Here is a 26,540-nt window from a genome sequence, read left to right as displayed (position 1 = left end):
CCCGAAATTTCTTGATTTTATTAAAAATTAACCCCTCAATATTTTTGATGCGGTTTTCGCCATAAATTTTAGTTTTTAATGGGCTATAAGGCTATCTAACTGGTTAAAGCTTGACCGTCCCCCTTTAATTTATTTTAGTAGTCACTGACTAGTGGGGGTAGATATGGGGGTATAAAAACAATAAGGACAGAAAGCATTTTGCTTTACCCGGCAGAATTAAAATAGGAATTTATTATCACTTGAGTTGCATGACTTTGGCCGATCACAATTTTTTTAAATAAAATTGGATTGATGAATGATGAATTTATGATACGCCATATTCGCCATTATTTATGAATATTTATGTAATTTTTCACTACTCAAATTGACTAGAGGGCCCTCAGATTTCGATTAATTTAATAGTCAGATCATTTATTTGAGTGTGTCAGAATTTATAGCCCGGTGTACCTAGTAACAAAGACCATACCACCGGAGGCCTATCATCATAGTGCCCTACGCCAGCGTCCCCCTAGCCCGGACTGTATGGATTTAGACTGAACGACGAGCCGCGGCTTGAAAGTATTTAACACATATTGTTATGGTTTTTATTTACAGGTCTCTCTTCGCAAACCACTTTTTAAATTATTTTATTTTAAATGCACATTTTTCCATTTATTAACATTATTATAATCAATATTATAAATTATATTGTTCATATTTTGAATATTTTGGTATAATTCACCAGTTTCAATAATATAAAGGTATTTTCAAATACCACAAGTAGAGCCAATAAATAGACATTCAGAGTGCCCTATATGTGAGCAGTCCATTGCAACTTATAGTGAAAATCTTCACCAATTATTATTATTATTCATATAAATATCTTATCGTAGGAATTCAACGGAAGCCCGAGCGTAAAAGATGTCTGCTGAATAGCGACCGCCATGCAATAATTGGTGAAGAATTTCACTATAAGTTGCAATGGACTGCTCACATATAGGGCACTCTGAATGTTTATTAGTTTTACTGATATCGGCAGATTTCCGAGGATAGCAAGAGTTCCTACATAGTACTGATGAGCCCCAAAAGAGCGAAAGCGGTCGACTGTTGGAATCTCTGGCCTAAATTTTGACTTCTGATATAAGTAGAGCCACTTCAATAGTTTGTACGTGGCCAGGATGTAACTTTTGCGCGAGACTAATTTTAAAACGCGCGGGCTTATTCAGTGCAATTTGTTTTAAACCGATAGATGGCGGTAATGTTTTGAAAATGGAAAATTGAGAACTATTCTTTTGAGTCTCGTATAGAAAATGCCGCCGTGTTTTGACGAAGAGCAGAATTGTGATCTGCAAATTACTTTCTGAGTGCAAAACACGTTACTGTTTTGTTAATGAGGTTTATAAGCAGGAAAAACATATGCTTACACTTTAAATGTCTAAAGAAAACTCGTGGCCCTGATGATTTTCATTGAAACCAGCGTGGTTCGCAGTCAACATTTCGATCGCGATGTTGTCACTAAGCCTTGTCGCGAATAGAAGTTCACGTACTTAAGTTACTTTCTGCTTTTTTAAACATCTAAATCCGTTATTTTACGCTTAACAAATTTGATGACCAATTCTCCATAATCTTCAGTGTGAGAACTAATCGGGGTTTCTTAAATTCCTTTTCCGGTCTTTAATCCGAGTGTGTGGCCTTCGTCAATCTTCCTTCCAGGGCGCGTTTTCTTTCTTGGCGATGGCAGCCAGCCAACTAATTTGTAAACAAAAAGTTCTGTCAAGCCTGTGAGGACAGGATACTGGTTTTATTCTTCGTTTTTTGGTAGAGGTTGGCCGAGCCTAGTCTTTCTGTTCTACTAGTCTCAGGTAAATTGGAATTATAATATTAATATTTCATTCTAATTCTATAAGTAACGAAATTAAAAATGCAAGCGTTATTTAAGGTTTAGAAGAACTTAAAGCGTAAAAACATTATTTTATATATACTACTTAAAAGATCGAAGAAGCGTAAATCACATAAATTTTACTTTTGAAATAATTTTTTAAACAACAAAACCAGATGTTTTTCGGGATATTCTGGTCTAATATATAATAGGTCTTTTCATAAAATAAGCTACGCTTGCTGAACTTGTTTTATGAAGCTCATTCGTCACGAAATACGTAGAAGTTCAGTTCAGTTTATACTTAAAAACAGGGTCCCTCGTCGAATTTACCGTTATGCCCAGGGCTTTTCGTAGAAAAACGTCAATGCAACAGCCAAACAAGAGGGCCAATGGTAATTTATAAAAAGGCCTATTATTGAAATAAAGCAACCTCAGCCCATCTAATATAGATCTAACAGTTCTACGTCACACGACGTCCCCATATTGAAAAAAAAAATTCTACCAAACATGGCGGCCACAGCCAAAGCTACGGAGTGTTAGTTCCCAATTATACTATAGAGTAATATCGGCGTGACGTATGTCGCCGTCACCCATGCTTTTTCCTATAGATAAAAAACTGCCCTCAAAATGGCGGCCATAGCCCAAAGGTACAGAGCGATACTACTCTATAGTCTCTCAAATCTTGTGAATAAATCTAGTGTCGTTTATAAAATAACATAAAAATAATTTGCATAAACATTATTAGAATATCAACGCGATTTCTCACAAGGCCTATCAGTTCGTGTCATTTATTTTAACAATTGTTTCACAGACAATATCAGTGACTCTACATAGGGTCATTCCATGACAAAACGACCTAGTTTTTTTTAATTTTAACACCCGACCCCTTTCGATTTCGCCAAAATTTTGTATACAAGGTTTTTTGGGCCTAGGAAAACGATTTTGACAGTTTCATAACGATCGGTTCAGCCGTTTACGAGATACAGCATACGCGTTTTTTCAAAAGTTCGCCTTGACCCCCTAAATGTTTTCTAGTATATCTTATGACATAATTATCGCAAAATCACATGTAATACCTCATTTTAAAGACAATGCGCACCCTAATATGAATATTTAATCAGAGTTGTCATTTGACGTAAATGTCATTAAAATCTGGGCCTTTAAATAATTTGACCTTTGACCTTGCCCAGACACCTCAGTCGTAGGTCAACGATTTTAGCATTTTTAAAATTCCCACTATCGAATACATAATAATCACTCAAAATCTCAAAGTAATATTTGTAGTTTTCGAGATATTAATTTTTGAAATTTACCCCACCACACACAAAATGAAATACCAAAACCATTTATTTTTATAGTTTACACACCAATTAATTTTTTATTTACACAAAACAGCTTAAACTTCTTTAAACATTTAAAAGGCTTTGGTAATTTTATTTTTATCGTGTTCTTTGATTTGATAGCCTTTCGAATTTGGTAAACCTACAAGAATTTCAATTGCACATAGAACATTTTCACTTGACACCCAACTGCTATCGATCCTTCTGGGCCATGTGTATTTGTCCGAAATACCAGGGGGACGCAAAAAGTTTACAAAGAAGTCTCCAAACTCTTCTGATACTTCCTCAATTAATCCAACGTAAAGTTGGCCTTTGTAGACGCTGGCTACCAAATTTCCCACTTTAAAGTTTTCAGCCTCTTGATTTCGAGTATCTGACAATTCTAAAGTCGAAACCTTAACTGTGGTTAGCGAATCGTCATTAGATAACGGAGAAACCATGATTTCATTTAACGATTTCGGAACGAATTTATGAAACCCTCGAGTTCCTTTTACTGTTATGGCTTTAGAAAACCTTTCTTTTAAAAGTTCCTTTTGTCGCTCAATTTCTTCGTTTTTAACATAGATGAACTTGATATTTTCGAAGTTTGATAGGCAGAAATTAAACATATCTGTTGGAGTCAAAATCTGTCCAGTCACTGGTCGCTGAAGACTGACTCTTGCTGTTTTACGCTTCACTGTTCCGCCAATTCCGTCACAAGGTCCCTTGCCATGAGATGTGGCAAAAAAATGCCATTCAGCGTCCAAACCAAAATCTTGTTTGTGGCAACAGAGATTAGAAAAGTTGTATTTGTTTTTATACTGTCCAGCACATCCATCCGTAAAATAAATTAGCTTTCTAACATTAGGAACATGTGTTTTTATATTTGGAATTAGATAAGTTAAAAAACTGTGAACAGTATTGGTTGTATGTGTTCTGGTATCACTGATAATACAAAAATTTAAGTGGTTAAGTTCTCCGTTTTCGACTACCCTGAAGTAGATTACGAAGGGATGCACTGTCGCTTGAGAATTGTCCCAATGGAACCCTTGTGCTTCGTCTTGAATTACGAAGGAATAGTTCTCCGCAAAATCACCGAGAACAATTACGTCACCAGGTTTTAGAGTTTTTTTGAGGTTTTTAAGATAATTAGATTGCGACTTAGATGTGTAATGATGACGCGTTAGTTCAAGTAGTTTAATGGCCAAAGAGTCGAAAAAGTTTTCAACACTCTCGCTCAAGGTCATGAGCTTTGTGCTGTCAGTTGTCACCCATTGCATGAACTGTATATTTTCAAAATCTTCTAAAAGGTTCATTAAATATTCATTTTCAAGTAGACCATTTTTCCCAGGACAGTCCTTGCACACCCTCATCATACAATTCCTGTTTTGAGTGTCACACACGGTGAGCGCGATGAAATCGATATCACATTTTAAAGGACAAGGAGACGGTAGAGCTGATATCATTAGCTTGACATTTTGGTGATAGGTGCAGACACACACTGAATGTGTACCTGACGAACCTGCTAATACACACCAAGGTGGTCGTAGATAACAAAATGACGAAAATCCTAACGTCAAATCATGCTCTTCCTTGAATTTGTTATAGAGCTCTCTCAGGTTCAGCAGTACAAGCCTCTTTTGATGATGTTCTTTTTGACCTGTCTCGTGGTTTCTAACTGACACAAACTCCTTTTGTCCAGGTGTCATACGACTGTTATCGTCATTTTCGTAAAATTCAACGACCTTTGATTTAACGTCTTCGGTCAATATTAATCCCTTCGATTGTTTCTCTGGTAGCGAAAGAATTCCTTGACTAGATTTAAGATTCCTGCTTCGTTTGACCATGTATTCTGGTGCTCCAAATTCCTCCATTGTGCGTTGTATTCCAAATGGTGACAAGGTCAGGATCTGAAGCTTTTCGCCGTATGATGTCTTGGAGTTATTGAATTTCTCTCTCAGTTCGTTCAAAATATTCTCATATAATCGATGTTCTTCGAGCTTTCTAAAAACATCGTCCGTAACCATATTATCGTCTGTTTCATCAAGAGAAATTTCCATTGACTCTTCTAATTTGCGTTTCAATGAATTGTTCACAGCGTTTAACTTAGTCCTGCTTAGAATTGTTTTTTGGCGAGATGACAAACCTTCTGTACAAAAGTTAAAAAATATATGTATTTATATATGTATACATATATAAATTATTTCAAATTGAATATATTTCTTACTTCTTTTAACAGGAGATTCTCCCAAGTTTATTAGAGTTTCGTTAACTGCCACTAAAGCTATAGCTTTGTCGTCTTGCGTCGCATCTCCCGATGAACAAGGTTGACTAAATGAAAAAGAATCGCTTTCTTGTGATTCTTGTGCAGTGTGAACTTCTGAAACGTCCAACTGTATTTGGAGTTCATCCTTTACTTTTTTTCCAGCAGACATAAAACACTGGATGCACAACTTATTTCCAGCGATAACTTCAATTCCTCGTAACTTTAATTTTTTGAACAAATCCAATGAAATAGTTTTTAGTCCACTCTTTCTTTCAGCGTCGTGAGTCCCAAAAGGATTCATACACTTCTTTTGACTCGTTGAATACCTTTTCATAAAAAGTTCTTCATGGTGACGACATATGTTTCTTATTTTGGACATAGGTATAGCTGTTCGGCTGCTAAGAACTAATTTGTCATCCTCGGACAGATGGTTGTTGATACCAACTGTTTTCGAAAGTGTTTGCAAATGACATTTACTACTGTCTCTCCAAAACGAACAATTTCGATCCATTTCAGGGCTTTGTTCGAGAATATACAGTTAAATAAATTCTATTTCGCTACTCAATTATCGCTGTTAATATATTTAACTACTCAATTATAACTATTATATATTAAAAAGATATTAAAACATTTTTACGTCATTAAAAACGTTATCGATATGACTAAGAGCAATATTGGGTTTTCTTGAGATATCTAGCACATTTCCATTTTAGGGTGCAGTAAGATACGCTACAATAATATTGAACGCCAGACTATACTAAGGACAAGCAATTTAGTGATGTCTTCTGTCTACAGATAACATGCAAAACTAAAAATAATATGTAAATAACTCAACTTAATTTAAGAATTAGTGTATTTGATATTCTAAACTCAAAATTACCAAAATAATAATATTTTTAATTTATTTAGTAGGTCAACTAGTTTCGTGTATAAAATAGCATTTTCATTAATTTGAGGGGTAAATTTCAAAAATTAATATCTCGAAAACTACAAATATTACTTTGAGATTTTGAGTGATTATTATGTATTCGATAGTGGGAATTTTAAAAATGCTAAAATCGTTGACCTACGACTGAGGTGTCTGGGCAAGGTCAAAGGTCAAATTATTTAAAGGCCCAGATTTTAATGACATTTACGTCAAATGACAACTCTGATTAAATATTCATATTAGGGTGCGCATTGTCTTTAAAATGAGGTATTACATGTGATTTTGCGATAATTATGTCTTAAGATATAGTAGAAAACATTTAGGGGGTCAAGGCGTACTTTTGAAAAAACGCGTATGCTGTATCTCGTAAACGGCTGAACCGATCGTTATGAAACTGTCAAAATCGTTTTCCTAGGCCCAAAAAACCCTGTATACAAAATTTGGGCAAAATCGAAAGGGGTCGGGTGTTCTGTGGCAGGCGTTTTGTCATGGAATGACCCCATAGCAATATTCCCCCAAAATGTGTCGTTGGCTTATCTCAATTACCTCTATACAGGTTGTTTTATATTTCTCGATCAATACTATATTTCTAAAGTGTGTAAATTAAAATAACCATTTGTCCAGTTTTATGTTTTGATACGTGTATTTTTTCGCTGCAAATTAAACAACAATATTTTAATGAGTTAAAGATGCAAAGATTTTATTAAATCACAGTTTTTAAATAAATCGTGCATCCCTCTGCTGCGATGCGAATAGTTGATAAACTATTTGCCAATTTTAGAGACCAAAAATAATAATAATTTAAAACATGGTTTTAGACATAATAAATTACAGTTAAATGTTTTTATTATTATACATCAGACTGAAAAGCTATCAGTTATTCATCTTTACCTTATTATCGTGAGTGTTATTGATTGACAAAGAGTTATCTTAACAGTAAAACCATCTCAAAGCACTGTTCTACAAGTTGTTCGACAGAATCAACTTAAATTGTACAACTACGTACAAGTATGTTGTACTATTTTGTAATTGACATATACGTACAAGTAAAAAACTGAATTTTCCTGAAAAGGTTTTACGTTTTTGTAAACATTACAATTTAATAAAGAGTTGCCTTTTAAAAACATACTTTGCTATTCTACATAGTGCATAATTGCATATACTTTTTAAGCAATTTTAATCACCTACTTCGTTGTAGCAAATATTAACAGAAAACAAATTACATTGCAGAGGCAGTGGAAAGTTTTATCAGCGCGCACGAAGTTACGTATTTTAATGAACAGATGATAAGATTTAGTATTCTGTGTGTGCCGATAAGAGAAGCTGTATTACGACCTTTTTTGTTTCAAGCGAATTCCTCCTAAATTTATTTCGGCATCAACTAATCATGTCATTGTTTCTAAGACTTCCCGTTATTTGCATCATCTACAGAATATATACCTGCAAAGAGGGTAAGCCATTGAAATTATTTCTTAGAGTAAGCTGACATTACAATGGTGGTCAACTCATCTCACTAACTCACAGAAAACGTAATTTAACTGATAAATATCTCTAAAATAAAATAAGAAACATTTTTATGGAAACGTGGTTTAGTTATATGCGAGTAGTCAGCTTCTCGAGAACTATGGTTTGCATTTAAAAAAGAACCGATTACTTCCTTACTTAATTAAAATTAAAAAAATAAGAACATATACAAAATTATTTCTAAATCGTCTGAAAACTGAAAAAAAATCCATAATAATAATCGCAAATCTGAATAAGATCGAAAGACTGATTAATAATGGATATGTGTCTAATCTGAATTTATGGATATTCTCTTCTTTGGCAGGTAAATTATTCGCATTAAAAGAGATATTGGCCGAGTATTATTTGAAATTCGGCAAGCGCAAAGAAAGGTCTCGTCTGGATAACTACGACTTCTTAAGCAAGACTGACATCCGGAAAGTCAACATTCTGCTGCCAGACGAAGAGCAAGAATTGGAATACCGTCAAAAAGACTATCAGGATGTAGGTTCCATTTGAAATCAGTTCCCTTCGACTGCTATGAAAATTAGCTATTACGAATGAATTCAATGTTCGTGTATTCAAAGTAGCTCATTCTAGCCCTAGAAAACAGAAAATTGGTCGTGATGGCTTGTCAAAAAACTAAAGAAAGGAATAGTTCTTTCAGTCATATTTACCAGCCTCTTTCGGAAAAAGCAGTGCGGTAAAAAAGTTACTTTACAGCCCTTTCTGTTCCTAAGATAACCGATAACCTCCTTTGTCTATAAAAGAGCATTTAATATTTGGTATTAATGTAATTTGTAAATACTAACTTTCGGATTATAGACGAAAATAACTGGCTAATATAGCAATAGTTTAGTTTTAAGTATAACACTAGCACTAATAGCTTCAGGCAGTAAGTTAAGTGACATAATTACACAATCAACATTTGTGTGCTTAAATTCGAAATAATACCACTAAAATTAAATGATTACGAAAAAGTGTGAATAACGAGGAAAAAAACAATTTAAAGAATTTTTAAAATTGAATGAACCTATAAAATTAAATTGTCCACATAAAATAAGTTCGACAAATGAAGGATAGTCAAGACAATTGAAATAAACGAAAACATTCAAGCCATTGAGCTAAAGCAAAAGAAAATCGCGCTGGTTTCTTATCTTAATTGTGATGTCTTATAATTTTTCATTTATCCATAGCTGCACCACCCTCCTACGCATTGTAACCCGGCCACCTGAATTAATGGCTTTAAAAGTCGCATGATGACTCACGCCTAAGGTGGTGCCTTGGGTATTAGCCTAGCTGATTATTGTTATTATTATTATTATTAACAACACTCTTGGAAATGCTGACTAATCGTAAATACATTTCTTGCTTTTGTTCAGAAATGCGAAGGCTTATTTGTGTTCGGCTTCAACTCGAAAGGGGAACGATTGGCGGCTCGCATCTCGACGAAGAACGACGACGCCAGTGTCTGGATTCACCTCAAAACGACCGATGGAAGGGTCTTCGAGTTGCCCAAGGAAGGGTTGCGGAGGGCTCCGACAACCGACGCGAGTTGCTTCGCCGCTGCCGGGTTACGCGTCAGCTGCATTATGCCCTTTCGCAAATGGAGGATCTCATTCAACGGAATACTCCGGTTAGTCACGCAAGTAATGTAACTTATGTCCTTTACTTTAGAAGAACGATCAACACCCTGTAAGTGAAACCTTTTCGTTCGTGGGTCAGAATTTCCCGTATTATTCCAAATCGAATAAAATTATGGGTAGAGAGGTGTTGACTCGCCTGTCATGAAGGGCTTACCACTACCCTCCCCCCTACGCATTATAACCCGGCCACTGGTAAATGACTTTACAAGTCGCTAGTTGATATAGGCCTATGGTGGTGCCATGGGTATTAGTTTAGCTGATTTTTATTATTAATATTATAAGTAACGGTTAGTTAAAGAAATAAGCATCCTCGAACGCTTATTGCTCGCATTACCATACAAAATGGAATTTTATCAGTGGCGTCACTAGGGTCTCTGGAATCTGCACGCGAAAATTGTTTTGGGGTCTTGTGGTTACTATTTATTCCGAAATCTATTGAGGCCCTTTATAGTTCGGGTTTGAGGTTTTCGAATATCGCTTAGCCGCTTCGATTCCGAAATTTTTATTAACAACTATAAATTGGTTTTATAGGGAATCAACTAAGAATGCAGATGGAAACCAGACTCAAGATGTTCATGTGAAATTTGGTTTTATGTAAGTGTCATTATAACCACTGTCGTCTACTATATAAAGATTCCTTAGAACATGATGAAGAATTTCTGTTAATTTTCCTAACAAATGTAAATGCCGTCTCCAACTTTTTGATTGGTTCAAAGCTACCAAATGATTAATGAAGCCTAAATCGCAACGGCTATGGTGTACGTTTGATATAGATTTTCATACCCCATGTTTCGACGTATCGTTTATACTTCTTGCCTCAGAGGTTGCTGACCAATCAATGGCATCATAGAAAAATACTAACAAAAAATACGGCAACCCCACTAATTTAACCAATATCAAGCAGACCTATATGTACCCAAAAGCGCCATTTAAAAAATGACCTCAAAATAATCACATATTCTTAAAGCGATTTTGCGCATGCTCTCACGCATAGAACGGAATTGACTTACAACAACAACCAAAATAACAACAACAACTACTACTACTACTACTACTGCATTTTCTACTTCATCTTTCAGATGGATAGCATCTTCAGCCCCAATGGATAACCAAATTGTTCCATTTACCATAATTGCCAAACACCTGGCGGGACAAAAGTGGAACGGATGGCTTCCCACCGAAGACATGTAAAAGCTTATATCAATGTTACTTCTACCTTCCATTTAAGGTTGAATAAGTTAACATAAATAAGTTAACAGGATTCCGAAAACCAAGAACTCCATTGATCAAGCTGGAAATTTAATGGGAACGTTTTCGGTTGAGGGAGGACCTGAGACGGAAGTGGTTTTGTGGGGAGGCAGACAGAGATTTTACGGTAGGTTCGGGCACCGCATTCTTCACTTTGACAATGGATTTTGATTAACCTACACTGATTCTTTTCTTTAGAAAACGACGCTGAACAAACTAACGTAGTGATAAAATCAAAAGAATATTTCTCTTACATGTCTGTAAGTAGTGGATTTATGTTTCAAACACCCATTTCAGTCGCTGTCAAAACTGCACCCTAGTCTCACTCACAATTTTTATCAAGTCAAAACAATGGTTATTATTAGTGTGCAAAAGATTTCGTGGTCCAAAAAAATCGATCGAACACCAAATCGAATATTCGGGGAATAGGGGCATTTTCTTAACCGCCATTTTATGCTACGAATAGCGAATTTTGTACTAATCAAATTGGAAAAATCGCTGGCTTTCCCTCGATTGTTGAATTTCAAGGACATCCAATCTTTAAATATGTGGATGTTCTACAATTTGTTTGTTTTTTTTTTTCAATATCACCGTTCAATTCTATTTGTTATGTGATTATTAGCTTGCTTCGTATTTAACATCTTTAAATATACGCGCTGAAGTCTAATGTTACTACATAATATTTTAATGATAACTTTTGGTTTTTTTATTTATTGTATATTACTCGCACTAAATTATTTTTAATTTAGTGATTGGTTGGTTTATTACATCAAACTCTGCTGGTGTTGAAGTAAAACTTAAACAATATTCGACTATTGTAGTTGCACAACCTATTGACTATAGCAATTAATTAGGCTGCTCTTTTCAATGAAAATGTGTTGCTAAAATTGTCTTTTCACTATTACAGGAAGGTGAATACGTTCACGTTATAGAAGACAAACACCAGAACAGTGCTAAAAGGTAATTTATAACCCATTCGACAAATTGTTCCTCATTCAATTAATAGTTTTTGAATTTAACAGGCTACTCTATGGCTACATAGTTTATTGCAGTTGCTTGGACGTTCCATTGGAACAAATATCAATCGAGGAAAACGCCGAGGAAACTAAAATTAAATTGAAAAAAGGTTCTATTAAAAATTAAAAAAAAACTAGCTGAATCGATGTGACATCTAAATCATCAAACCCAAATCCTAGAGAAGAACGACTTTGAATTGACCATCCCAAAAGGGAAGGACACGTTCGAATTAAGAACTGAGCGGGACTTTGGGACCGTAACGTTTCTGGATTTCGACTCAGCTAAATTGAATGAAGACGACCAGGGACACTCTATCACTCTGGAAAGCTATTTCGAGTTAGTAACAACCATACGTGTAATTTATGGAGATATAATGGCTTACTCATTAGATATATCCCAGAAGTTAATAATTATATTTTACATATGTCTGTCAGTTTCCAATGTACAACAATTACTTACATAAAGGTTTACTGAGAGCCATTTCTAGAATGACAAAGATAACTATTTATTTCGAAGTAGTGCCATGAGTTTGAAAAGAAAAATAATTCGAAATCCATTACCGGCCATCAGTAAGAAATTGGTTTTGAAACTAAGCGACCAGGATTGCCAGAGTGTTGAGAACACCGGCGGAAAAGGATCTTCATTGGCTCAACTCACGCAGTTTTCAGAGGATAAAACTACAGTTAGCTAAATCCGTACTCCTTGCTTAAAGAATTCATCTTCAATTTATTAATTTTCTTTCAGTTTTCTGTCCCCAAAGGATTTGTCATCACAACTGCAGGGTACGAAACGTTCCTTGAACAGAATAGTGTTCGCGAGAGACTCACCGAAATAGGCTTGCAAGATGTTGCCTGGTATAACGTAACATTTCATTGATTATTTTCATTTTAAATAAAATGTTTGATGTTATTTACAGGAATAATAACAATAACAAAGTCTTGAAAGACGTCTGCCAAAGGTAAGACAAATTTTATTGTCTTCTTCGCGCATTAAAACTAAAAACTGGCACACTCTTTGAATGTTTAATAGTTTTTCCAAAGATTCCATTATTTTTAGCGATTAGCTGTTTTATTAATCAAATATACAAACAAAGATGCACTATAGAACGGAATAGGAAATAAATACACATCTGGTATTCGTTTGACTAGATTTAATAGAAATATTATTACTCTTGCTAAATGGACGATCCTGAAACCCTCTAAATTTGATTCAATTTTTTTGAGTTGCTATATAAGATTTATCTCGTCATCCACGCGGTAACGGTACTTGGTTTAATAAAAAAAATTGTACTAAAGGGAATAAAATGTAAATGCGGAAGCTCCCATCGAAAATCAACACAAGAAAGTTAAATGATGTTATTAACGCTTTATATATTTTTTTCAATATGATTTCGTATAACCCCTGAGACTCCCTCGCAAAATCCCAGCGTTCCACGGTACACAGATTGAGAACAATGTCTTAGAATAAGGCGTATTCGCCCTATCCAAACATTTTCTCAAAAGCATTTTGAATAATCAATGAGAGCCTGCGTATCGAATAACTTTAGCAATATAAGAAGAAAGTTACTTGCCTGGGATGAAATATATTACATACTTCTGATATAGCCTACTCCTTTAAAATTGTGGAGAAACCAGTAGCCAAGAAGCCTGGTGTACGAAGAAGAGATCAGGATAATTAAAAACCAACTGCTATAAAAGAATTGAAACAAAATGAATCCTCTTACCTCCGAATAATTATCAATTATTTCGAACTACATATCAAAATTAAGTAATTTCTAAATCAATCGTGTGTTTGCAGAGCTGTGGAAGAGATATCAAAGATGAAATTGCCGAACACACTCTTTGTTCAAATCGAAGAAAGCCTGAAAGAATTCGAGGAGTCCACTTTGTTCGCCGTCAGATCCTCGGCGTCTGGAGAGGACTCCGAGGAAATGTCTGCCGCTGGACAAATGGACACATTCTTGGCCGTAAGAGGAAAGGACGAGGTACACAGCTTATAAAATGGTTTCAAAAGTTTAGCTTTATAATTTAGTAATGTTTTATTTTCAGATTGCTAAAGCTGTGGTGAAATGTTGGTCTTCGCAATTTTCTCATACAGCGACCCAGTATAAAAAGTACAATGAATTGAAATTACAACTTTAAAGTTATTCCTAACAAATGAAGCTTAACGAAGCTGCTAATTGTCTGGCATTTGGATAGCGCTTGATAACAAACCACACAGAGCTTATTTTGGTTTCGGCTCTCGCCATAGAAAACATAGTCCATTGCCAGTGTGACCCTTTCAATTTAGATAACTATGTACAAGTAATGGTGAATAATTATTAGTTAATAGTTTAACCCAACAAATAGGGTGGTTTTAAGCAAAGAGTGAACTTGAGAAATATAACCTTATGAGGATACTAGACGTTATGTAATGAATATCATTTTATAGGCAAAACGGACAAGAGTTGAATTCTGCGATGGCTGTGGTGGTTCAAGAGATGGTAGCCTGTGAAAAAGCGGGAGTCATGTTTACCTGCGATCCCGTCACTGGAAATCCAAAATTTATGACCATCACCGCGAACTACGGACTTGGCGAAGTAATAATACTATAATAAAATTAAAATAACACGACTGATACTTCATGGTTTAAAAAAAATTTAATTGTTATAAACGTTAAAATTGCGAGCTTTGACAAGGGGTCACGTACCCGAAAGCTCGCAATTTTAACGTTTATAACAATTAAAATTTTTTAAAACCATGAAGTATATGTCGTGTTATTTTAATTTTATTATAAATTTTTAACCATGGATACAAAATTCAATTCATATGACAATAATACTATAAATTATATAACAAATCTACGACACGCGTGCAAATCTCGGAACTAACCTGGTCTTGTCGGTTGTTCGAAGAGCTGTTCACTCCCCGTAGTCGGTGTACAATCCTGTAGCTTTGACAACCGGTACTAAATTGATTACGTAATTGATTATATAATTAGCATAACCAAAGTCTGTACTCACCGTAACTCGTCCACCTTTTGTGTATTGGTGAAAGACGGCATTTTCTTCCTCACTAAAAACATTTAAGATATTTCACTATTACTATATTGGGTTATTAGCCGCAAACATGTATGGTGGTTCATTTGCCCTAGAATAGTGCCGTATCCACCTATCATGCATTTCTCGGGTCCATTATATGGAAATACAAACTGGAACAAAACGTTGTTCTATATTTGTATAGAACATAAACATTTGGGAAAATGACAGCATTAAAATTCCACGAATGTTTTCAGAGCGTAGTGTCTGCAACAGCCGAACCAGACACTGTGGTAGTCAAAAGAGACGTGGACGGAGCCTTGGCAGTGGAATCGGAACAGATTGGTCGGAAGGCGAAGATGACCACTATTTCTGGTAAGGTTAAGACAACGCGTTTCTAGAATATCTTCAAAGTTAACCCTTCACGATTATCCCAGTTGTACAAAATATAAAAATAAATTTGATAGAGCAATTCTAGGAAAGGGATTTTAGATACACACATACAGTCGTCTTTTTAACTCGTTCAATTTCTTAGCCTTACAGACGTTTGTGCGAAACTGTGATGGGCATTTTTTGCTAATACAATCTCAGCTCACAAGTCACTCGTGTTAACCTCACATATTGCTATCGCGCTCTCCTTAAGAGCACTTCAGATATGGTCTATCTCGCTCAAAGGTACTAGGGTCCAACGCGTTTGCTGATAGATAATCTCTTATCTTTTCTCAATTTTGTAAGGGCAGTGCCTGCTCTCTCATTTGCTCAATAATGAATTGATTTCTCTTAAAAGCTCTCACGCTCAGCTCAAATAAATAATAGATGCCACTCGTCTCGTCAAACACCTCACCGACCATAAATAACTGAATAGGTTCTTTAATAACCATTGAATATCTAAACTAACGTTTTAATATTATCTTTTTAATCAACAGCATAAATAATAGAACTACGAAATTAGTATAAAATTATGGCAAATAAAAGTACAAGCGTAGATTGCTTAGGCTATCTTTCGCTCGTCTCAGTTTGTCGAGACTCTCGACTCGAGAGTTTTAATAGTAAAAATAACATCTCCACTTTTTTCTCGCTCAATCTATGACTAAGTGAAGCGTTCAACTCCAAAATCCCCGCTCATTTAAGCAATCTAAAATTGATCATCTCACTCATTAGTGGCTAAATATAGAGGCAGGTCGGCTCTTTCCTCTCAATTATTTAAAAGTTACCGCTCATTTCGACCCCAAACGCTCCCGACCCTCTCTAACAGGTGCAAAAATCAATTTTAGACATAGTTACTTTTTCTTTTTAGAAAATGGTGGTGTTGGTGAACTGGATGTACTGGATTCCGAAACTTCTGTTTGTTGCCTTTCGAAACAAGAATCTCTGGATTTGGCGAAACTAGGAAACCAGCTGGAAGAAGAGTTTGGTTGTCCGCTCGATGTCGAATGGGGCATCGCAATGGGGAAAATATTCCTGCTTCAAGTAAATTACAAACAAGAATATCGAATTAGCACAGTCAACACAAACGCATTTAAGATATTCGTCCAATAGTCCAGGCCCGTTACAACGTTCGATAGAGAAACCGACTTCGAGATCATTCACGAAACTGACGTTCACCTTCGAACCGAGAATGAGTGCACGTCCAAAGCTAATGTCGGGTAAACTCTACTTTGGTTAACATTGCTCTAACAACAGTGCCCTAAATTTGGTACAATCCTAATTACATAGAGAAATAATGCCAGGAGCTATGAGTGAACTTGGACTTAACTTTGTGATTAAAGTTGTTGATATATCAATGCAGGCAAGTACTAACACTCCACGAAAGATCAATTGTAGCAGTTCCGTCCTGAAACACATTTAGCAGTGCTATCGCGATTCAAATAAAGGCCTATTTGGTTTATAAGTAGCATGTGCCATTTTAATTTTTCATTAACTGGAACTTAATAAAGGGTATTTTAAAGGAACACATTAAAAGTTGATCCTCTTTATTATGTTGTTACGTCTGTTTAGGAACGTTTCACGGCTGCGCCACAAGCTATGTTACCCGGCTACCCATTTATACACAGAAACTTATATTTATCTTCGAAACATGTCCTAGCGAACTTAACAGACGTACGTATTTGTAGCAATTCAACGGTTAAAATGTACGAATACTAAAATCATTAATTAATCTCTCCATTATCAGACCTACTACAGATTTCAGAGCAGTGAAGGAGAACTCAACGCCTTTACAAAAACTCACATGATTTCAATGTTTGGGAGGATTCTTAATGATGATGACGTGAGAAACCGGGCTATTAGAAGGAACAAGTTCTATCCCAAGTCAGCTAACATCAGAGATATCCTCAGCTTGGCTTATGTATGTAAATTATCGCTCTTTTGCACGTTCTTGATTAGAACGTTTTTCTCGAAACTTATATAATCTAGAGCTACGAATTTTTAGGGAATGTTTTCAATAGGAAACGATAGTTCAAATCTATTTTTTACCGTAGGTGACAGACAAAACATTTCCCTGAGAAAATTGTAGAACATTAAAACATTTAAGTTAAGTAACAAAAATTGATGGTTTAATACCAAGAGTGTTGTTTCCTACTTATTGATATTGACTATGTCGAGTCGAATTTTAGCGTGGCTCCCAATCCCCCTCATCCTCTCACAATAAGCTCCTTCCCCCTAAGTAAAAACCAATCAACCCGGTATTTTATTGTTCCCTAAAATCGACGTCTTCCAATGAGATTGAAGCAAACGTGGGTGTCGTTATTCCTCCCCCTTTCAAGCAACATAATCTTTCACCCTAAGTATAAATAAATAGTTATTTACAGATCCTTGACGGAAAATGTTTTAAATTAAAATATTAATTGATGTTTCAGCATTAAAAGACTTAAAGGAAAAGCTTCAATAATTTTATTGAATTCATAATTTAAAATAATATTTAATGTGTGACTCGATAATTATTTTCTAATCGTTCGCTAAGTGTTAACTCAAACTCTGAAATTTTCATTTATTGAACATTTTATGAATTATTCTAGGGTATTCTGCGTTTGAAGAAACAACTGGCACAATCAGCAAAATTCAGTCACGAGTACCAAATGGACATAGACCGAAATCTGCCCGCGGAACAATTCTTCCACGAGCTATTGATGAAGATGTTTGACACCGCTTCGGTTTGTGGAAATATTTGCCATGGTTTATTTTAGTTAAAAACTTTGTTTATCATTGCGCCGTAAGATAATTTTTTAATAAGTCTTCTTCGGATCCAAAATGTTATCTCACGCCGCAGTTAAAAATTGATAGTTTTGTATAGTTTTACATAAATAATTGGTTTTATCCTTGCAGCATTCATTTCGCCACATTGAAACAGTACTATCGTCATCATTTTGCGCCACAATTCTGCTTTCGACTCTATCTAAAGCCAATAATAGTAAGGTTTCAATCTGGTTCAAAGACAATGTAGACCTCGTACCCTAGAATGGACATTCCCCAAGTTTCCCTAATTTAATTAAAATTAACTAATATTATTTTATTATACCAAATTATTTAATTGTATTCAATTTTATTCAAAATTTCTCAATATTATAATTTTTTTAAGTTTTGTCCAATTTTTTCCAAACTTTCTCAATTTTATCCAATTTTATTTAACGGCATTTATCACACATTACGTAATTTTACTTAATTTAATCGTATTTAAAAACATTTTTTATTTACCCAAATCAACTCCAAATTAAGTATTCATAAATTATACATTTTAATTATATTTTTGAATTTTTTAGAAATTCTGATTTATCCATGGTAATCCCCATAGAGAAATGTTAATTTATAGTTATCAAAAACATTTTCGGTGCCATCACAAAACGAGATGCTATAAGGCTTTTCAGGTAAAGGCCTAGGTTTTCTTCTGCCTGTCACCCTTTAAATTTACTTTCCTTCCAAACAAATACCCTGGTGGTAAGCCAACGTGTTATGTGGTTGGCCTACCACCAGGGTATTTGCGCGGCGGGAAGAAAACTTAGAGGCAGACAGGCAGAAGAAAACCTAGGCCTTTAAGGAAATGTTGAAGCTACATGAAGGTCTACTTAACCCCGAGTTTGACTAATATCGGTGAAAAACACTTCCGGTAGTGAGGGGTCGGACACTTGCCATTATTTTGTACGGGATTTCGGGATTTCGTAGAGATTTTGGCGATTTTATCATTACTTTTTGAAGTGATTTTGGGATTTCAATGTTAATTTACCATAGAGAGAGTTAAAAGATTTTGCGACTTTGTATGTATATTTGCAGACCAGTGGAATGAGAAAGTATTCAGCGACTATGCAACGTTATTGTCCTCTTGTAAAGATGTGGAAAGTGCTGATGTGCCAATGGCCCTTCAAGTATGTTAGCGCGGGGTTTTACCGATATTACTTTGAAATTAGTTGGCAAAAATTTTGAACGTCAATTTCTTTATCGAATAGGACTTAGCCGTTTCTATCGCTAATTGCATCGATGTTGAAACCTTTCATAACATGTCCATCGAGGTAAGTTCAACTTGTATCATTGACCAATTCAAAATCTGTATCTTTTAAATAAATTCGATTTCTCAATTTCAAATGGTTGGTAATCGTCTTATATTTGTTTATGTAAAGCCTTTTTCAAAGTCAATTTATTTCTTGACAATTTTTAACAGTTGAACAGTTAAAGTTTTTATCGGAATTTGTTACCGCGGCGAATTACGGTCAAGAGTTGTTGCTTTAGTGGTACAAGCGGGCAGGGTTGTTCAAAATGCATTTGTCAGTTTATATTTTGTATTTTGAGTTTCTAGGAAACTATTTTGTATTTTGTGGGTTTGATATGTGGGAAAACCTTTTCCAAATGCTTTTTCTATTTTTTTTTTAATCTGGTGCCATCATCGCAGCTCTTGTAGAGAAAGTTTGTCTACTATTTACTCCCTAGGAATCATAGATGTTGATACTCAGTTACTCACTTACTCAGAAGCAGACGAACATTCGTACAGTGCCCCCGCTTTATTTCCTACGCCGGCTGCGAGGATGGTTTTGAAATCTCAACGTAATTACTAATTTATAATTACAAACGAACTGTCGTAAATAACAAATAATTAGTTACCACAGTTAGTTGGTAGATTCAACTAATAAAAAGAAAAATTTGCATTTAGAAAAACCAATTTTCAAAATGCATTTTGCATTTTGAGTTATGGAGAAAGTATTTTGCATTTTGAAAAAAAACAAACATTTTGAACAACCCGGCTAGCGGGTAGCGTAAGACACAAGTCGCAAGTTCAAGAAATTATTAGTAATTTAAAGATTTCCAACATAGATCTCTACGGTTACCAATTTCGAGTGCTTAATTTTTTTCATATTCACAAATGAAACATGCAAAGATTGGGCACTATAGCGAAATACACACAAACTTTCCGTAAGATATATAACATTTGTTAGAAATCTGATATTTTAGGACGCATTAAAATGGCTGACATCTTCTGGTTCCAAAGCCAGCGAAGAGTTTCAAATGTTTCATAAAAAACACGGTCATCGATGCGTCAAAGAGGTAAATGTAACTAGCAAATTACATACCATTAAATCAATTAATTCAATTCTTGATTTCTTCAACATTAGTTTGACGTCTTAACAGAGCCATGGAGGCTCAATCCTAGACCGTTGGTGAAAAGTTTACAGGTTAGAAATTATTGATTACGTTAATAAAGTGTATATTTTTAAGGGGGAAGAATACCGTAAAAGCCTCTTTTTCGTTCAAGCTGAACGTTTCTGTTTTAACAAATACATCATTGAATTATATTTTTATTATTAGGCTGAACCTTCCTCTATTGCTTAAAATAATTTTGATAATTCTAATATTAATAGTTAACGAGATATAAGGTCCTAACTAAAGGGTCATTTCGGCGGCTGCCCAACTTGTTTAGCTCTGGGGGTCCGAATTAAAACGTAATAACTTAATTACTTTTAAATTTAAAATTGTAAAAATTATTTTAGTCACTAAACAAGAGGCTGTTCTACACTTAAATATTAATTTTATAAGTTAAAATACAAAATTAAAAGAGTTCAGCTTGAAAGTAGACTGTAGTCTTCCCCCTTAAGTTCGGCTGATTTAATTTGTATACCTTTCTTCTCAAAGGAAATAGTATTAACAACTCAAAAAGAAAAAAAAAGAAACCCCGATTTGAATGAGATTATGAGCAAACTGCAAATTCCCTTAACCTGGAAAACAAAGCTGTTGTTAAGGATTGTGGTTCCTTACAGTCGGGCTACAGTTAGACGCCGGGAAGTGTCAAAGGTATGTGATATGAAAAGAAAGGGAAATCCATGACCACACTTCAAACGCTACTCTCGTTTGAAGTTTTTGTATGTAATTACGCTAATTCTTAATTTAAGATATTAATGATTTAAATCGTTGTTGATATCTATTTAATTAAACCAATTACAAAACGCTGGAAAAAATTAAGATTAAAAACATGATTTAGAGTTTTAGACCGACAGAATTGCAGTAACTTTTTTTAATTAAGAAAATCATGACAATAGTTCAAATATACGTAGCTCAACATGTTTTCAGTTTTAAAAAGACAAAATGCACTGGATTTAGTTATATCGGAAGAGAGAGAATATTCAACTCCTTATAGTGCTAACCAAGCACGTAGATATAGAAAGTCTAAGGGGGGGGGGGCGGGTTATAATACAACCAGATGAAATCGCGAGCGCGAAATTTTTCGTTAGCAATAACGCATTTTTAAAGTACTGGCTAGACTCAGGACGAGTGACAATGACATTTCCGCACGTGTATCAAACGACGTTTTTTAATACATTTGCCAGAAAATGATAATAAAACAAAAAACAAAATTGATATTGTTTTGCAAAACTTAATTTCGCAAGAAAGGAATCGAGTCCTAAGGGGGGGGGGGGTTGAACCCCCTAACCCCCCCCCCCTTATATACGTCCTTGCTGCTAACGTTAATCGCTGCAATCACGTAACTTCACATGCTCCCATTATTTCTTAAACATGGCGAAATGCATAATGCAATTAATTTCTAAGACAAAATAAAGTTAATAAATAACTATAAACAACGCCGAGAAGGTAAAAAAAACCAACAACGTTTAGGGAAACTAAAATATATTTATTTATTTAAAACGGATACACGGTACTTCGGTCGATAGACCAACGGTGGTTCTCGGTTTTCTTGCATTTGTTATAAATAACTATCCCTACGCAGGGAAATCGTTACGTTTTACATCTCTGGGTAAAGTAATACACACTGGACGTTTGTGCCGTGAATCCATTATGCGGTATACACATTTGGCGGGAAATTCATGCCCATAAGAAATTAAGAATATGAGTAGACAATATTAATTTTAATAGCATTTCCTGATTTAAAACCATAAGGGAAAATCTTTAAGCGATTGGATACAAGTCGAAGTGGAGGCTCATGTACTTTGGCAGCCAAACCTACATCTTGTTTCATTATATACTTTAAATACAATAATATTAAATTAATTTTCATTTACAGTCGATCAACATAAAATTAGTCGATCACTTCCGGAAGGAGTTAAGGTTATTGGCGGATAAAATGGTGTCTGAAGGCAGATTACCGGACAGAAGCCTGCTCTACTTCCTCACTTTGCACGAGATAGATCGACTCTTCCGCACGAGATCTCCCAAACTGATACAAAAGTATGCTGCACTTTATATAATTATTTAAGCTAAAAATAATTTTCTGTAATCTTCGATTGACGGGCTGATTACCTCGCGTAATCGGTTTAAGTAATTAATATTTAAAAGCGGCGTAATCCAGATAATCTCCGCGTAATCTGCGTACAGTTGTACTTCTCGTAATCTCGGCGTATTCTTTGTACTCCCTGATTACTTAATCGGTGTACATCTGGCTCTAAGTATTACGTGGTTTAAAATAATTTATGAATTGATAATTGTAATACCGTTTTTGGAATAAGATTTCATATATTGGGCCTGGATTTATGTAAAATTCGATGAATTATTAATAGTGTTGTTAATTTTCCGGAAAAATAAAATTCGGAAAACTTTCCGAATTGCGGAAAATTTCCCGCAATCGGAAAAATAAAAAATTGAAACAAATTAATTTTTAAGGGTTTTTAATGTTTTTAACTTTTTATCGATATAAAATGTCTAATATCAGTAAACATACTATAAAAAATTAATAGTGTTACATTGTTAATCAGTTTAAACTAGTCTAGAGGTTTAGTTTTACTTTTAGATTCGAAAAAAAGGCGAAAATGCCGCTTTATTTAAATTTGCAGATAACATATTAGACTAATCGTGGAATGAAAACTTTTGTTCTTTATTTTCGGAAAAATACGCAAAATTTTCCGGAAAAAAGGCCTCGGTCATTTTCCGGAAAATTTCCGAGCGGAGACAGCGATGCTAGTCAAATACTTTTTAGCTTTAAGTACTATTAAATTTCATATTTGGACGAATAATTTTCTGTGGCGTTATTTAGAGGTGCAAATAAAGGTTATTAAGATACAAAGGTTTGAAGTTCCAAGTATCCAGTGATAAACAATTAAACATATTGCGCACTCTCGCATAATTGCTTTCGCTAGAAGTGCTTATAATTTCGACACTGTATTCTGTTGTAGAGCTACTAGGAGGAAGATATTGCATCCTGTGGTGGATTCGTACAGATTCCCAGAAACGATTATAGGGCTTCCCAAACCGGTAAGCTTCAACGACACGAAACCGTATTCGAACTTTCTATTACAGTTTCTTAAATTAGTTTTTAATTTTCCTGAATATTTATTGTTTTCAGGTAAATGCGGAAGATTCTATAGCTACATTTGAAGTGGCCGAAGGAGGATTGGTCATGAGAGGGACACCGGTCAGTCAGGGGGTCGTAAAAGCGCGTGTCCGAGTTGCGAATAATTTAGAAGAAGCCGAGAACATTCAAGTATTTTATCTCATTTACCTTTAAAACCAGCCTTTTTGGAACAACAATTTTACAATTGAAAATATGTCATTAGAGTGGCGAGATTCTGATAGCCTACAGCACTGACATCGGGTGGAGTCCTTACTTTCCGATCCTCTCTGGCGTCGTCACGGAATTGGGTGGAATAATCTCTCATGGTAACATTGTCTATCTTTCTTATTTTCCACTTCAGACTTTACGGAATATTTTTTATGTAAATAAAGTAAATACCCATAAAAGACTGGAATCACTTATGTTTTCTCCTAACATGTTGGTCTTTCTTACTTCGTCACGTTTGATGATGTGCACCCATTTAAAAAAATCAATCTTTTGGAGCGTTCCATTTCTTCATGGATATTAAATAGATTATATAATTAGCGAATAAGTAGATAAGTCCATTATGAAAAGGGATAATAAAGCTAAACCCTACAAATTTGAAGAAATTTAAAAACTTACTAATAGCTCGTATATATACCGATAGGTCTTCGAGCGAACAAAAAGACGCGAAACTGGTCTACCGTTGGAATTTCTGGCTATTTAATTTAATTTAACTTAGTTTTTCACTCGAAGATCTATTTGGTCCGAGCCATTAGTAAGTTTTAAAATTTCTTAAAATTTCTAGGGTTTAGCTTTATTATGCCTTTTCATATGGACTTATCTACTTATTCGCTAATTATATAATCCTTTACAATGTAGTCCATAGGTGGTTCCTTTTAACTTAACATTGCGTATATATTAAATAGATTAAGCAAGCGCGATTAATCGTGTAGGAGAAACGCGTACAGTGGGTAAAGTTCACGTAGTGTATAAAGGATTTTACTTTTTATGTTTAACAATTAGAATGCCCTAAATAAATTCGGTTATTTGAAAAACATGCAGTGACGTGTCGAGAAAGCCACAAAGGGCACTTGACCCCCAAAATGGTTACAATTTTTTTTAATAAATATTTTAAGTGAATTGTGAGCATATATTATTGTACGGTTTCAATTTAAAATATGTTTATGTTATTTTTCATTGTTATCAGTGGAAAGAGATAAAATACTCGAAAAGGTAGAATATTCCGTAATGAAAAGGGACAAAAAAGCTAAACCCTAAACAAATTTGGATAAATTGAAATAACTCGTACCAATAGGTCTTCGAGCAAACGTAAAGACGCGAGAGCGGAGAGATGTTTACCACCTAACAATGTCGCATTATTTTTATATACATTGAGTAATTTGTTACGAAATGAAATGTTCCTAAAATGCAATCTGGTTTTTCAGGAGCGGTTGTTGCTCGCGAGTGCGGACTACCTTGCGTTATAGGTCTTCACGGAGCCACGTCCGTTTTCAAGACAGGTATATTTCACCTACATATTTTTCCAGTCTGTGGTATTAAGAAAATTAAGTCATTTAAATAAAAAACACACGCGGTTCTTTTTCTAAGCGCATAGTTAACTAGAACTTACTTGAAACTACGATATGACTATAAGGTCAAGCGAGGTCAATTGGGGCGTTAAGGTGAAACATATTAAGAATAATAAGCTAAACACCTAGGGAAAAATTAATATGTTGAGATGATTTTTAGCGTTGCTCTCACTCCCCCAAATGCTAAGCGAAGTGAGTGCGCGGCGCCGCCAAGCGCCAATACCATAGCATATGATTCTTAAGATTATCTCACATTTCGAGCGTAGTGCAGGCTATAGTTCCGGTCGAGCTAAGGTTATGCTTAGGCTAGGTAGGGTAAGATGACTGCCGCAGGGATAAGCTAGGCAGATACCATTTTTTCATCTTAGTCGAACGGCTGAGAAGCTACGATTCGCTGTTCGACTAGAAATATATTCCCAAGTAATTCGACGAACGATATTTCACCTCAGGAAAACATAAAAACCATTGGTATTTACAGCGCGACAGGACCTTAATCGTACGCTAGCAGCTCAGGTGGATGCTAAACAAGGTTATTTATTAAAAGAAAAAACCCACAAACAACCCTTCTTAAAAGAAAATTGGCTTAATACGCAATATTTATATCATGGCTTAATATACAATATTTATGTATATTGTGAACTGCGCAAATGAAAAAAACTGCGGAAACGAAAAACTGCGGAAATGGGAAAATTTGCGAAAAAATGTTAAACTGCGCGATTGAGGATCTGCGCAAATTCACAGCCGCGCAAATGGCCACTACGCAAATAGGAAAAGTGCAAATGAGAAAACGCGCAAATGGTAGCCGCGAAAATTTGAACTGCTGATTTTTTTATTCACTGTACAAAAAAGTCTTTCAAGCTTTTGTGAACTATTTTAATTCCGTTCAACAAGTAAATATAATTTATCTTGTCTAGGTGATGTCGCTATACTGGATGCCAACAAAGGAACGTTACAAAAAGTTGACGAATAATTTTGTTATCATTGTTCAATTTTTATTTATTAAATAATTACATTGATAATTAATTTAAAACGTAATTTCTTCTCATAACTATGAGAGCCTGCCTACACCAAGTAATGGTGTACAACCGAGCATAATTGAACGTACTGTTTCTAATGGTCTTTTTTAAACGCTAATCTTTGCCCACGCAAGCAATCAGACAGAAGCTACGATACTGTGATAAACTCGAGGGGTCGCGTATTCAGAAAAATCCCGTAGACTCACCCGAAAAATCGTCAGAGAAATCCGAAAGCCATGAAAACATCCTGCAATGATTTGGTGGTTTTTGAAAATTCAGGATTTTTAGCAAATGCACAAAATCCAAAATAAAAATCCGCAAAAAACACCAAAGATAAAAACCCTCAAATACACCAAAAAACACAAATCCGTGAAATTTTTAATAATAC

At 35.0% G+C, this 26,540-nt stretch overlaps 1 protein-coding gene across 3 annotated transcripts; it reads left to right on the top strand.

The window, feature by feature from the left end:
- The first annotated feature begins 1,803 nt into the window (after positions 1-1,803).
- Positions 1,804-26,178, top strand: LOC149953709 (uncharacterized). Of its 3 annotated transcripts, none has more exons than XM_090168916.1 (36): positions 1,804-1,841; positions 7,602-7,822; positions 8,200-8,378; positions 9,257-9,510; positions 10,052-10,114; positions 10,600-10,707; positions 10,780-10,895; positions 10,967-11,028; positions 11,676-11,728; positions 11,791-11,894; positions 11,965-12,121; positions 12,305-12,467; positions 12,530-12,639; positions 12,702-12,743; positions 13,583-13,769; positions 13,834-13,898; positions 14,216-14,363; positions 15,059-15,176; positions 16,099-16,271; positions 16,341-16,447; positions 16,518-16,590; positions 16,800-16,901; positions 16,975-17,148; positions 17,819-17,953; positions 18,126-18,210; positions 19,068-19,159; positions 19,241-19,303; positions 20,238-20,330; positions 20,399-20,458; positions 20,916-21,074; positions 22,300-22,463; positions 23,405-23,483; positions 23,575-23,712; positions 23,786-23,888; positions 24,993-25,067; positions 26,051-26,178. In XM_090168916.1, the coding sequence occupies exons 2-36, from the start codon at positions 7,759-7,761 to the stop codon at positions 26,104-26,106; spliced, it is 3,924 nt and encodes a 1,307-aa protein (XP_090025042.1). In that variant the 5' UTR covers positions 1,804-1,841; positions 7,602-7,758; the 3' UTR covers positions 26,107-26,178. The 3 variants fall into 3 exon arrangements, with proteins under 3 accessions (XP_090025042.1, XP_090025041.1, XP_090025043.1); XM_090168915.1 differs by having other exon boundaries at positions 12,302-12,467; XM_090168917.1 differs by lacking the exons at positions 1,804-1,841; positions 7,602-7,822; positions 8,200-8,378; positions 9,257-9,510; positions 10,052-10,114 and having other exon boundaries at positions 10,635-10,707; positions 10,773-10,895; positions 12,302-12,467.
- The last annotated feature ends 362 nt before the right edge of the window (positions 26,179-26,540 follow it).

This window comes from Leiobunum rupestre, chromosome 3 (assembly GCF_980474605.1).
Source record: "Leiobunum rupestre chromosome 3, qqLeiRupe1.1.hap1, whole genome shotgun sequence".
Classification (NCBI taxonomy): domain Eukaryota; kingdom Metazoa; phylum Arthropoda; class Arachnida; order Opiliones; family Sclerosomatidae; genus Leiobunum; species Leiobunum rupestre.
Note: the sequence above shows the minus strand (reverse complement) of the source record. Positions and strands in the feature narration are given on the sequence as shown.